This window comes from Anser cygnoides, chromosome 5 (genome assembly GCF_040182565.1).
Source record: "Anser cygnoides isolate HZ-2024a breed goose chromosome 5, Taihu_goose_T2T_genome, whole genome shotgun sequence".
NCBI classification, from domain to species: domain Eukaryota; kingdom Metazoa; phylum Chordata; class Aves; order Anseriformes; family Anatidae; genus Anser; species Anser cygnoides.
The window spans coordinates 64,102,055-64,114,946 of NC_089877.1; the positions used below are offsets into that span (position 1 = coordinate 64,102,055).

The window sequence follows — 12,892 nt, forward strand, 5'->3', positions numbered from 1 at the left end:
ATCTTCAAGTGCGCACGTTAAACGTTATACAGAAAGTTGGGGAATATTTTCCATTTCTGTGGAACAATGCCATTTATCAATTGGCTCTGTGGGAATATATATCACCACTTTGCCAATTTGGTCTCTTTCTACACGGCTTCATCTTTGGATTTCATGGAGGACTGCATTTTTTTGAGTAATTTGTACAGCCCAAGTGGACTTCAACTGGAAAATAGCTGGATTTCTAAATCCCCAACACTCCTTTTGGAGGCTGTGAGGAATTTTTTAGATACAATTAGGTAATTTCAATTTCGGATTGAAACTGTGAGTTTAGTATGCTTATCTAATGTACTCATGCTGTTAGAAGGTAAACCTCAGGTGTTTACACATTCTTCCTTGCAGTTAAGAGGTCAGGGTTAAAGTAACATCTTTTAGATCTGATAACAGTTAAAAGCTTGTCAGTGATTTTGGCATAAAATTTTCATTTTGATAGGTGAGAATTTATATTGAGATTTTTAATAACATGCGAAATGTGTAACTGCTAGTCATGTATCAGAGTGTATGTTTTTAACTAAGGGCGATCAAGGCCGATAGAAAACAATTTAAATAATCATTATTAACTGTGTTCTGCATACAGATCAATCAGCTTCTGATGTCTGTGTTTTTAACTTCTTTTTTTGATAGCCGTGAAAAGCTGTGGATATGCATGGAGTACTGCGGTGGGGGATCCCTCCAAGATATTTACCATGGTACTTTGAAAATTACTTTACGTTTGTACCCTTTGAAAGGTTTATGCAAAGAGGAAAATTTGAAAGGAAACTAGCAGGGAATGGTTGGTACTAGCCAGCACTACATGTGTTTTTTCTTAAGAAATGAACAGTGTTTTTTAGCTACAGTCAACAGATTTTGTCGAGAGCACTTCTCAACATGGAAACAGTCACTTTGTGCTAATATCCTGCTATTCTAGGCCAGAACATGCTTTATCTTTTAATCATCACGCTGTTCGTTTCCCTCTGTGATACTTAGGTAACAAGAGCTTGATTTATTCCAGTGGAGAGCTCTTTGGTAACTACAGTTGCTGTACATTGTGAGCTCGTCTGCGTCTTTAGTTGCCTTCTGTCAGCCCAGTGTCGTGAATGTCAGTATGCAGTAGTAGTTTATCTCCTCTCTCTGAAGGTACTGGAAAAAGAGACCTATAAGAAGTTCACAGCTAGAAATCGTTCTATTTAGATGTGGAGACTCTGCATGCTATGAAGAAGCAGATTTTACTGAGAAATCTCTAAATTTGATCTTTAAAGGATAAAAAAGACCTTTTATCTCTCCTCTTGTACAATACCGTACCACTCTTCTATTATTATTTTCACCTCTCAGGTCTAACCTAGAGTTGTTGACTCTGTAGAAGGATTTACTGGAGTTGTTAAAAAAGCAGTCCAGAAACTTGCTTTGCCTTTAAATGACAACATGGGGTTTTTGAGTACCAAAGCTTTCTACCTTTTTTCCTACTGTTTTTCAGACAGCTTTAAAACAATTCTAAGTCCCATGGCCCCCTACTATAAAACATGGCTGTTGCTAATATTAGAAAATTAGCAGAAGTAATTTTTATTGCTTTCTACGTTTCCCAGAGTACAGGATATTGTATTGCTGTGAAGTCACTTTTAAAATGATAATTAGATTTCTGTCAAACAAGTTTTCTTTTCGCTGTGGGTATTGTCTTCTGTTGCTGTGCTGTTTTTGTTTTTTTACAGAAAGGCTTTCTGTAAAACAAACAAACAAAACCCTCTTTTCAGCTGAATGTAAAATACAGTCCTTGTAAAAAAGATCTTTAACTTTCACGGCAATAAATTTTTTTTGGCTGCTTCACAATGTTATTTATATGTTACAGGCTGTGGACTTACGTATTTTTTAATCTTTGTTTTCAGTAACAGGACCTCTGTCAGAGTTACAAATTGCATACGTATGCAGAGAAACTTTACAGGTACTGTACTTCTGCAGGTGTATGATGAAGTCTTGTGTGATAGTCTGTGCACAGAAAGTAAATATGGAAGATGAGTCATTGCAGAAAATGATTCAGTACCATTGCTTCTATTTGCAAGGATTGGAAATCTACTTGAGACCAATTGACCAGGGTTAATCTGTTAGTTTCTATATTGTATACATAAAAAAGAGCAAGAAATACAGTAATGTAGTGCAAATATTTGCTTAGAATCATTGTCAGAGCAGTGCTCCTCAAGACCAGGCTGGATAGGGCTTTGAGCACCCTGATTTAGTGGGAGGTATCTCTGCCCATGGCAGGGGGGTTGGAACTAGATGACCTTTAAAGTCCCTTCCAACCCAAACCATTCTATGATTCTTTTGCAATGTAATTTGCAAAGGAGCTTATGCAGGAGTAGATGTCTCTGTGGATCCCATTACAAGGCCAAAATGCTAAAACTCAGTCCTGTTCCTGTCTCTTTGGTGATCTTGTTGGTTTCAGTGAGACTATGGAAGACAGGTCTTTGCAGGTTGTGACCACAGTGCTGTCTAGGCTATTTTCATGCATTGTTCTAACACAGTGATTCAGTGCAGAAAGTGTTTAGGACAAAGTTCTGAATCTCGTTGCAGAAAGCAGCTAATACCTAGCAAGCAAGGGTAAGTCCCTGGGTAATTTAAAATAAACATAAAAAAAAGGCACATTTTAAACTGCCTGCTTGACCTGTGGCATTAAATTATAATTGTTTGTAGAGGAAAAACATTACAATCAAATGACTAAAACGGTTTCATTTTCTGATTGCTAATAATTGTAGAAATATAAAGATAAGATGATGCAGGCAGCATGTTTCTTAAAGGAACTTTTTATTCCCTGCTGCATCTATGAATAATTGCATAAGAGAATCACGAAGATGCACACCTTTCCCTGAAGCGGTGGCTGAACTCGTCACTGCCAGAGGCGGGGGTGTAGACCCATGGACAAATCTGCTTGGGAGTTCTGTTCCTGATCTCCTGTTGCTGCAGGAACTGGTATTGCTGGAAGGGCAGCTCAAAAACTAAACACCTGTTTGTTGAAACCTTCAGGACTTCAAAAATATAGCTAATTTTAGTAAAGGAAAATGGTGATTTATCTTGAGGCTTGTTTTGAAAATACACATATCCGTATGTAAAATGCTAGACCGTGACTGGTTTAAACAAGTCTTCACATGCGTTGGCTAGGGCTGGGAGAGATGAGGAACAGAATCCAGCATACCTCTTAGCTGCAAATCTCAAATTTTTGAACTTTCAAATAAAGTACATTGAGTAATTCAAATTTGTTAAATAAGACTGGCTTTGCAGTATGTGAACGAATGGCAGAAATGATGAAGTGTTACGTCTCTTTTATTTCCAGGGTCTTGCTTATTTGCATATGAAGGGCAAAATGCATAGAGATATAAAGGTAACTTGGAACTTAAAGAAATTTATCTTGAACTTTCTAGCGCAGAAAAATATTTCTGATGAAATATTTTAATTTTCTATTTATTATGTTTTAGGGTGCAAATATTCTACTAACAGACCATGGAGATGTCAAATTAGGTAAGTTGCTTGAATTTATTAGTAAGACAGAAAGCAAATAGGAGTTTTTTGATTATTGACCATTGATTTAGCAAGTTGTCTTTTATCACTCCTACAAGGCAGAAACACACAAAAAAATAACCATAATGTAGAGACCCTACCTCCTGATGAGAATATTCAGCTTTTATAAGGCCTTGTCTTTGTGTTGCGCAGCACATGTTCGGCCAAGATTGAGGTTGCAATAAATGATAACGCATAATACAGCAAATCTCCTGTATTAGTGCAGCCAATTTTATTAGTTATTGTTCTCTGTACCACAAACCTTCCACATTGCACTGTGGAATGTTCTTACTTGTGCTACTAGGGCAGTAGTTGACAACAGAAAGTGTGGATCCATAGGTGTACGTATGAGATAAGAAGTTTTGCATTCTGTCAAGAAGTAACAGATAATTGTTTTTTAAAACCAGCAGGCCTTGAAGCCTCCCAGGTTTCCCTGGAATTTGTCAGGCTGGGGCTACCCGGATGTTGATGTGTTTGTTCCTAGCCAGAATGACAGTTCTCCTGTAGTGAGATAGCTTCTCCTGAGCCTGGCAGCCTGTGGCAACACAGGATCCATTGCTGGCTGCGCCTCCGATGTGTGATGTTGGGCACTTCCACACATGTGGAGATGAGGAAACTCTCCTCCTTTGCAAGCACTCTGGGGCCCACAGATGAACACTCAGAAGAGATCTGTATTGCTGGCTTTCTCCAGTGATGCTTTATGTTCAGGGGAGCTCAGGCAGGCTGAATCTTTCATCTGAGCACACTGCCTTCTAAAACCCCGTCCGCCTGTCTGCTGCCTCTCTTTAGAGCAGCCTACGTGCACAAGCAGACATCCTGGGAGACAGCATGAGATATTTATCATCTTACTGTGTCTGGTGTTGAAACTGGGGTAGCTGCGATTAGCTGCATTGCTGCTCCTCAGAAAAGCTGTGTGGTTCAGCGTGCTTACTCCCCTGTGGTGGCATAGGAGTGCTACGCTAGGAAAGTACAGCTTTTTTTAAAGAAAAAGGAAAAAAAAAAGTAAAACCTTGAAACTGGTAGGAGCTTCCAATAACTCCATTAAACTTGGGTCACACACTGATACCTTCCTTTTGCCTGCTAAGCTAGTTAGATTTGTCCACAGTTATCCTCCAGCTATCGTACTACAAATACAATAAAAACAAAACAGGACTTAAATGGTATTTGGCTCTGCAAGACCACCTGATTATCTGCAGCTCTCAGAGTAAGGGATAATTGTCCCCTAGACAGAATCTCCAGAAATAAGAACAGATGGCCCCCCACAGTTCCTCTGTAATAACACAGAAATAGAACCGTTTCCAAAGCATGATGCTATTTTTCCTCTAGAATATTAAACTGAATGCCCACTAAATTTTGTGAGGTTGCTTGGTTGCTGTTTTGTGAGATGGGAAAAATAGCTAGGAGAGGAACAGGATCATGAGTGAGCTGTACATAGAAACGACTCTTCTTAAATTGAAATCATGTCAGTGTAGAAATTAGCTGATCTCATTATTAATCTTTAACTGTTGAAGCTTAATGAATTTTTAATTTGCATTAATTTGCATTAGTGCTTTTTCATAATATGATACCTCCTAGAGTGGAATTGGAGTGTTAAAATCTAAATTTCTAAATATATGATAATTTCATTTTCCAGCTGACTTCGGTGTAGCAGCAAAAATAACAGCCACCATTGCAAAGAGGAAATCGTTTATTGGTACCCCTTACTGGTAATAAACTACTTCCATTTCTATGATTGCATGCAAAGCTAAGTCTGTATTTACAAATCATGCCAAGAATTCTAAAATACACATGCTGAAGAATGTGTATATAAATAAGTAAATAAATACAGAAGAATATGCATGTATTTTAAAATATATATATATATAGCAAATGAATACATTCGCTTTCTTCCAAGTAAAATGCCAAAGAGTAGAAGTCTGGGAACCGCTGACTGTAGCTGGTCCGTTGCTGTAACATAATCTACCTGGTGTTTGAGGCCTCAGATTTCTCTCAACTTTATTAATGCAAAACATTCTCCCCTTTTTTCCAGATATGCAATGGTCATTTAGTTTCTCACCAGCTTCTTATTCTTCTAGTGAATAAACTAAATGATGTCTTTCAGATTTCTGCTGTGCAGAAGAAATTGCAAAGAAAAAGATTTTTATCTTTTAATCATCTCTAGTACCTAATTTCTGTGCAAGACAGCTTTTAATATGCTAAGTTATCAGTGTAAATCTTGAGCTGGATGAATATGCAAATGTAACTGCCTTTGAATTCTGGCATTACTGTGGTGCAGTTAGGATGCCTTTCTCCAGGGCGATGTTCTTAGTATAGACTGACTGCGTTCATACAGCTTAATTCAGACAACGGCTTCTAATTGTTTGCTGCCCTCCTTATCCTGGTGCAGCATGAGGACTCAGGGCAGGAAGATTATCTGGTCATTAAAGCATTTCGCCAGGAATCATGAGACTCAGGTTCTATTCCTAGCTTTGCTGGCAAGTTCACAACCTTGGGCAGAACACGCAACCTCTGTGTTTCTTTTCTCCCCTGATGCTGGGGAGGCGACGGCAGGCTTCTGCCTTCCTTGTGTCCTTTGTGGGGTTTTCTGCACTAGCATTACATAAAGTGCTGCGTGACTCCCGCATGCAGGCAGTGATTCAGATTTGGTTCTCTTCTGTATGCGCCGACTGAACGATGCCTTTGCTTTTAAAGGATGGCCCCAGAAGTTGCGGCAGTGGAAAAGAACGGTGGATACAACCAGCTCTGCGATATCTGGGCGGTCGGCATAACAGCCATTGAGCTTGCGGAGCTTCAGCCACCCATGTTCGATCTGCACCCCATGAGGTCTGCTGGCAGCGGAGCTTGCTTACCTTCCACATCCTCTTCAGTCCCAGCAGGGGCTGTTACGATACACTTCAGCCTTCTTCATAGCTCAGACTTAGAAACCCACACTAGTATTCCTTCATCAATTGCTTTCTGCATGAGCTATGTCTGTTTTTAAGATACCAGTCTGAAGCCAAAGACTTAAATTTAGAATTGAAATTATAAACGGTAATCTTTTAATTTAACAAAAGAAATTCATAGTGTCAGTAACAATGTGATTAAGAACAGGTAGAGTAAATCGCTAAAGAAACCTGTAGCCTTAGGTTTAACAAGATTATGCATGGCATTAAAAAGATTTTATTTAAGGATAAGAAAACGATCAACTTTATCGCATCTGTCCTCTAGCACAGTATAGACTATAATCCAGTTTCACCAGAATGATTCTTATCATGAATTATAAATTTAAAGTGTTCAGATGTTGGAATGAAATATATATATATTATATTTATATATATATATTATATATATATAATTTGTTGGGTTTTTTACCGTATGATGACATTATTCTTCCTTTACCTTTAGGGCCTTGTTTTTAATGTCAAAAAGTAACTTTCAACCACCAAAGCTAAAGGAAAAAGCAAAATGGTAGGTTAAACCCTTTCCTTTGTTCAATATTTTGCAGATAATATGAGAAAATGATTTGTCATTATTGAAGATGGAGCATGACAAATAGTGTGGGCTAGTTTTAAACTCAGTAACTCAGAGAGGTGATTTCACCCAGAAGTTGTTTCACTGAGAAACAGCCAGTCGGTTGTTGCAATGTGAAAATAAATGAGAGAGAACTGAGGTCCAGCAGCCGGTATTTGCTGACGTGACAGAAAACCAGCAGTATGGGACGGGACAGTCTTACTTTGTGAATTGCCCCCTACCAGTGATCAACGTGGATGTGAAATCTCCCTTCTTGGGTCTTAGGAAGAAAAGCTATTTTTATCCTTTCCCTTTAATTCCTATTTATAAGGTATTTGCCACTGTTAATGGGACAGGTAATTGTTTAATCCTTTCTTGAAGTATGTGCCTCTGCCAATTTACATTCTGCGATAATTCCTTCAACTTGTGATACCTTCCTAGTGCCTGCAGGATTTTGTGTCGTACTTAATAACATTTTATTTTCATATTAATTTTCATGTTTTATTATCAAAACAATTCTGGATTTTTTGCTTGCAATTTTGCTATAAAATCTTTTTACCTTGATGTATTTGGGTAGACAGGTGTGTGCTAGAGGAAGGGAGAAAACACTTCTAAACGTTTGTCTCCTGAATCGAAACTGCTCGCTGTAACCGCAGCCAATCAACGTGCGTTACTTCTCCGATGTCCTTTTTGTAGATGTTAAAACTAGAAGAGGAAATGTGTTTTTTAACATGATTTGAAATCAAGTGTGCTTGGACTCATGTTGTCCACAGAAGTTACACTAACACAAATGCAACTGGAAAAAAATGCTTGAAAATTTGTAGGTCCAGTCATAACATCGAATCGTACTTCAAATTTACCTAAATTGTTCTGGAAATAGCAACAAAATATTTTAAAGAGTAAGTTGAGTCTTTGTCTAGAACTTTGTATTTTATTTTCCTACCTGTTGCTAAGAGCAGTGAAATTGATAGGTTTGCTTGGATTTTGAGGGTTTGCTAGGTACCTAATTCACAATTTTTACTTTTGCTACCTAATTCTGTAACAGTTGAAACTGGAAAAAGTTTAAATAGCAACATATGTGCTTAGTTTCTTTTCTGTATCCTACCAAAACATTTTTCATGCAAGTTCCATTAATCAAATGTGTTTTTTTCCCTATTTTGTTAACTTGGTAACATAATGATTCAAACCTGAGATGCATTGAGGTACTCGGACAGCATTCTAACTTAGTGCATCCTTTTGTAATCTGTCTAGTTTCTGTGTTAAAATCGAAATGATCTTCCTGAAAAATTAAATATAAAACCTCATTTTCCTTTAAGGTCATCAACATTCCATAATTTTGTCAAAATTGCACTTACAAAAAACCCAAAGAAGAGACCAACAGCAGACAGACTTCTTTCTGTAAGTGACTTGGAACGTTTTGTGATGTTAGTAAATGATCTCTTGCTTCAAAGTGAGCAACAAATCAATGGAAAATCGAACTGGAACAATTTTCTTTCTCTCCCACAATATGGGTGGTGAAACCTGAATGAACAAGACAATGGTTGACTAGAAGAAGTGGCAAGACTTTATTCAGGGTCAGGATTTTTATATGATTTTTGGTAGGAAAAATTACAGAAAATTGCCTTACGTTCTTCAGCCTGCCCTTTCCACAAGTGGATGTCTCAGCCTCTTAGGTATAGCTGCATGGATGTTGACCCTTCCTGTCACACAAACAGAAAACTAATTTATATAGCTAGCATTTGTTCATGTATCTGTCTTACTAAATTTGACCAAACTACTTTTGTGAAAAATGAAGTTAATGTGTAACTGTTTGTTTGACTCAGAGTTTAATTTCCAACTGTCAAAAGTGTGCCATTTCCATGCTTACAGAGGGGATAGTCACTATGGAGTCATTAAAGAAATACTCGAGCCCCCAAATGAGGCAAAACTCAGTGAAGTTGTATATTGGGTGTTTATTATTGGAAGTTGCATATCAGCTGCATATTATAACTTGTTCTTTTTTATGATTTTAGCATAGCTTTGTAGGTCAGCCTGGTCTGTCAAGGTCTTTAGCTGTTGAGCTGTTGGACAAAGTTAATAATCCTGACAACCACACACACTACAATGAAGTTGATGATGATGATTTTGAGGTGAGAATATCTTTTATTTTCTCCCTTTAGGTAAACCCAGCATTTAGATATCTTGCTTTGCTTTCATCACGTAAGACTCCAGCTTGACAGGGGCACTGCCCCAACATTTTTAGAGTTCCTGTAAGCTACTGTGCTGGAGGAACCAGGAAATCTTCTCAGAGCTTGTCACACTTTTGCTGTGGAGTGTATATGAAGTTCCTGTGTGCGGTTTGTGCAGGGTCTTGGCTTGGACAAAGACAATGTATGTTATGGTGTGTGGCTCTGCAACAGCTATTCTTTCTCTTTGTTGGTTTGATTCTTGATTGAGATCCAACAGAAATGTACATAATTTTTCTAATTTTTTTTCTGTTTACAACTCTTGCAGCCTCACTCTGTTATTCGCCATACAATTCGTTCTACGAACAGGAATGTTAGGGCAGAAAGAACAGCATCAGAGATAAACTGTAAGTTCCAGATATAATTTGCCCGTATGATGGCGTTGATTTGTTTCTACCAAGAGAGGATGTTGTAGTCATTCTTCAGTTGCGTACCCTGGAAAGTCTTTCCTGCTGTTGGCACATTTGAGAAATGAAACCTGAAGAAACAGTGCACAGACATGAATCTTCAATGATATTTTAATAGAATTGTAGAATGGTTTGGATTGGAAGGGACCTTACAGCCCATCTAATTCCAGCCCCTGCCATAGGCAGGGACCCCTCCTGCCAGCCCAGGTTGCCCCCAGCCCTATCCAGCCTGGCCTTGGTCGCTGCCAGGGACGGGGCAGCCACAGCCCCTCTGGGCAGCCTAGGCCAGTGCCATTTTTCCAAAAACAAAACTAAAACTTGCCTATTATTCTGCTGTTTCATTTCATCTCATTGCTGCATAGTAAAGTTCAGGCAGAAACTTTTTATGACCAGTATAGTCTTTCAGTTCTGTGATCTTGTCAGACTTTAAGCCTTACTTAAAACATCAAAAACACTAACTGGAAGCACATAAAAATTAAGAGTGACTTGATAATTAGGAGGGCATCTTTTCACGTGAATACATTGGCTTTCATTCTGTGATGAGAAAACTGTAAAAAAGGTAGCATTTTGTGTTTGTCTTTACACTGTTTCAAGTTCACAAGTTAAACCTTTTCTTGACCGTGTTGGAGCACTTTTAATAGCTGTCCTCACAAGGGTGTCTGTCAACTTAGTGCATTTTCTTTTCATAAAACCTTTTCTTTACTTTTAAAACAATGTTAATGCTCTACTCAGTTGGATCTAAGTTGAAATTTTGAGGGCAGAAACTGCCTTTCTTCAGGTTTGGACAAACGCCTGTTGTAATATAAATACTAGCCGCTCCTCTGAGTCACGTAGGTCTCGCTTTTAGGAAGCTTAGTGTTAACAGCCCCTTTTTTTCTTTCATGTGCATTTAAAAATAACATGTGGTTACACAATTACATTTTAGTTTGCTTTCATATTATGACTTGCTATTTACTTTTCATCTGTTTCTTGTGGGTTTCAAATTTGTGAATTTAAGCATTTAGGCAATAATGATATTTATAGTGGTAGTCATTTAATAGGCAAATTAAGTGTTGTGTACGTTATTTTGTTGTGCTACAGCATGTGCTTCACTGTAGTAAGCATCAGAAGGACATTAGCGTAATGTTGTGTGTATTAAAGTTGACAACGTTATATTTTGTAGTTGATAAGCTCCAGTTTGAGCCCCCTCTACGGAAAGAAACTGAAGCTCGGGATGAAATGGTAAGGACAAGTTTGTTTTTTCCTTCCTTTACTAAAATCGTAGCATCTTCATTGCTTTGTGGTTCAGCTCTAAGTAATTTATGTCTGAAGTACGAAGTCATGAGAAGGCTACTCTTGGTCCCTGGACAATCGAAACATTTTTAAGAAAATGAATTGCCCTCTATGCTTTGTGCAGAGAGTCATGCTCAGATGAAAAAAACAACAAGTGCCAATTAATTTGATAATGTGGAGAGGCTGTTCTGCATTTGAGTCCCTGATTTTACCATCATCAGAGTTTATTTGCTGCTTGTTTCTTGGAGCCCAGCCAACTTGCATGCAGACTTTTTGCCCCCTGTGAGCTGCTGCTGTTTATTCCAGTTCTCAGCAGTTTGCTTCAGATCAGCTAATTAACGTTCTTTTGGGTTAGTATGTGACTGTTTAAAAGGGCTCCATTTTTTAATAAGTGTTGTGAATAGCAACAGCTGCCATTAATTTTGATTTGGAGAAACCAGTGCTCGGTGTTCCAGAAAAATCCCACTCCTATTTTTTTAAAGCTGTACTCGAGTTCACCAGGTGGATACAAGTTCATCTTATTTGCATGTGACTTCAGAGACTTGTACATGTTGTTACTGATGAGGTCCCCTTGGTACGGTGACAGCAATGCCCCCAGCCTTCCCTGACAGTATTTCATACGAGTTTGGAGGTGGCTGCACTATGTTCTCTTGTTGGAAGAGTGTCTTGGAAGTGCCCCGAGTGGAAAATCCTTACTGAGTTTTCACCATAAGTTTTTGCTTTCATGCTATTTAACGTTACTTGATACTGGCATTATACCATTTCCAGATGCTGCTTTTCAGTCTGAATCTAAGAAGAAAATATCTTTTCAGTAATTGTTTTGTAACTATATTGTGAAACATTACCTCACTTTGGAATTTTATTTATTGCTAATGGGTCATTCTGCAGAGCTTGGGAATCTCCCAGGCTTCTTCACGTGCTGTGGATTCAGTTTGATAGGAAAAAAAAAATGAAAATCTCTTCATCCTCAGGTGGTGGCAGCTGGCAATGACTTTGCTTCACATTGGAATCCTTTTGTTGAAGGTGGAAGCAGCAGGTAAGTACAGAGTTCTAAAACATCTTGTATTTCTGTGACTTAATATCAAAATATAGTCTGAAAGAAATAAATAGAGGTGGAAAATCAAACCTTAAGCCCGAATTTATTTTAATATTTATAAAATCAAAGGAGATTTTACCCAGTTTTCAGTCATCCTTCTACTGTTGGTTGATCATTGTCTTGGAGAATGGATTTTAATCTCTTTTAATAATGAACAGTAGTTTATTTTAAATTTATTGTAGCTCCCAGTTGTAGATGGAAAGCAAAGCATACACGTGTATGTCTGCCATGCTGAAATAACATTGCCAAAGCCGATTTTCTGAAGCGAAATCAGAAACCTTGCAAGGGCTGAGTTCAGGCTCCTGCACTACCCTTGCACGTCTCTTGTGAGCCACTTCTGTAGTTGTGACATCCTGTGGCAAATATTTTCGCAGTGCTGAAGGGCAGGTCTTTGCCAGTAAGCGAGGAGAAGCCAGTTCTGAAGATTTCGTGGTGTGACTGCGCGGCTGCTGCTGTGGGTGTCTGCTTAGCGCAATCTATAATAACAGCCGTAATAGTGTTAAGGGGTGCAGTGTTTTAGGCAAAGATATGCTCTAACTGATTTCCTCCGGGCTAAAGCAGGCCTAAAGTAAGGGGGCACAACTGTGTCCAAGTTAGGACTGAATTTAACACGTATGTGGCTTCCTTTTGCTGCAAACCACCAGATTCAGCCTTTAAAGGCAACCTTTGAATTCGTGTTGAGCGATATGAATGTTTAGTAATAGTGGTGCGCATATGTAGGGAAAGATGGTATTTCAGTTCAAATAATTGAGGCTCAAAGAGCCTCTTTCCCATCTTTATTTGGAACTGAGCAGCACACAGTAAATTTCTTTGGCTTTTTTGCAGATAAAGTCTTGCACAAC

At 38.4% G+C, this 12,892-nt stretch overlaps 1 protein-coding gene across 4 annotated transcripts in view; it reads left to right on the forward strand.

Annotated features, from left to right (window-relative positions):
• Positions 1-12,892, forward strand: part of MAP4K5 (mitogen-activated protein kinase kinase kinase kinase 5) — a 69,144-nt gene that overhangs the window by 35,422 nt on the left and 20,830 nt on the right. For all 4 annotated transcript variants that reach the window (XM_013201565.3, XM_066997418.1, XM_066997419.1 and 1 more), the window contains 12 exons: positions 664-728; positions 1,899-1,954; positions 3,338-3,385; positions 3,480-3,522; positions 5,195-5,267; positions 6,253-6,384; positions 6,946-7,008; positions 8,367-8,448; positions 9,063-9,179; positions 9,544-9,622; positions 10,845-10,903; positions 11,926-11,990. In XM_013201565.3, coding sequence (XP_013057019.1) covers positions 664-728; positions 1,899-1,954; positions 3,338-3,385; positions 3,480-3,522; positions 5,195-5,267; positions 6,253-6,384; positions 6,946-7,008; positions 8,367-8,448; positions 9,063-9,179; positions 9,544-9,622; positions 10,845-10,903; positions 11,926-11,990 — 882 coding nt within the window. The remainder of the gene's footprint in view (positions 1-663; positions 729-1,898; positions 1,955-3,337; positions 3,386-3,479; positions 3,523-5,194; positions 5,268-6,252; positions 6,385-6,945; positions 7,009-8,366; positions 8,449-9,062; positions 9,180-9,543; positions 9,623-10,844; positions 10,904-11,925; positions 11,991-12,892) is intronic.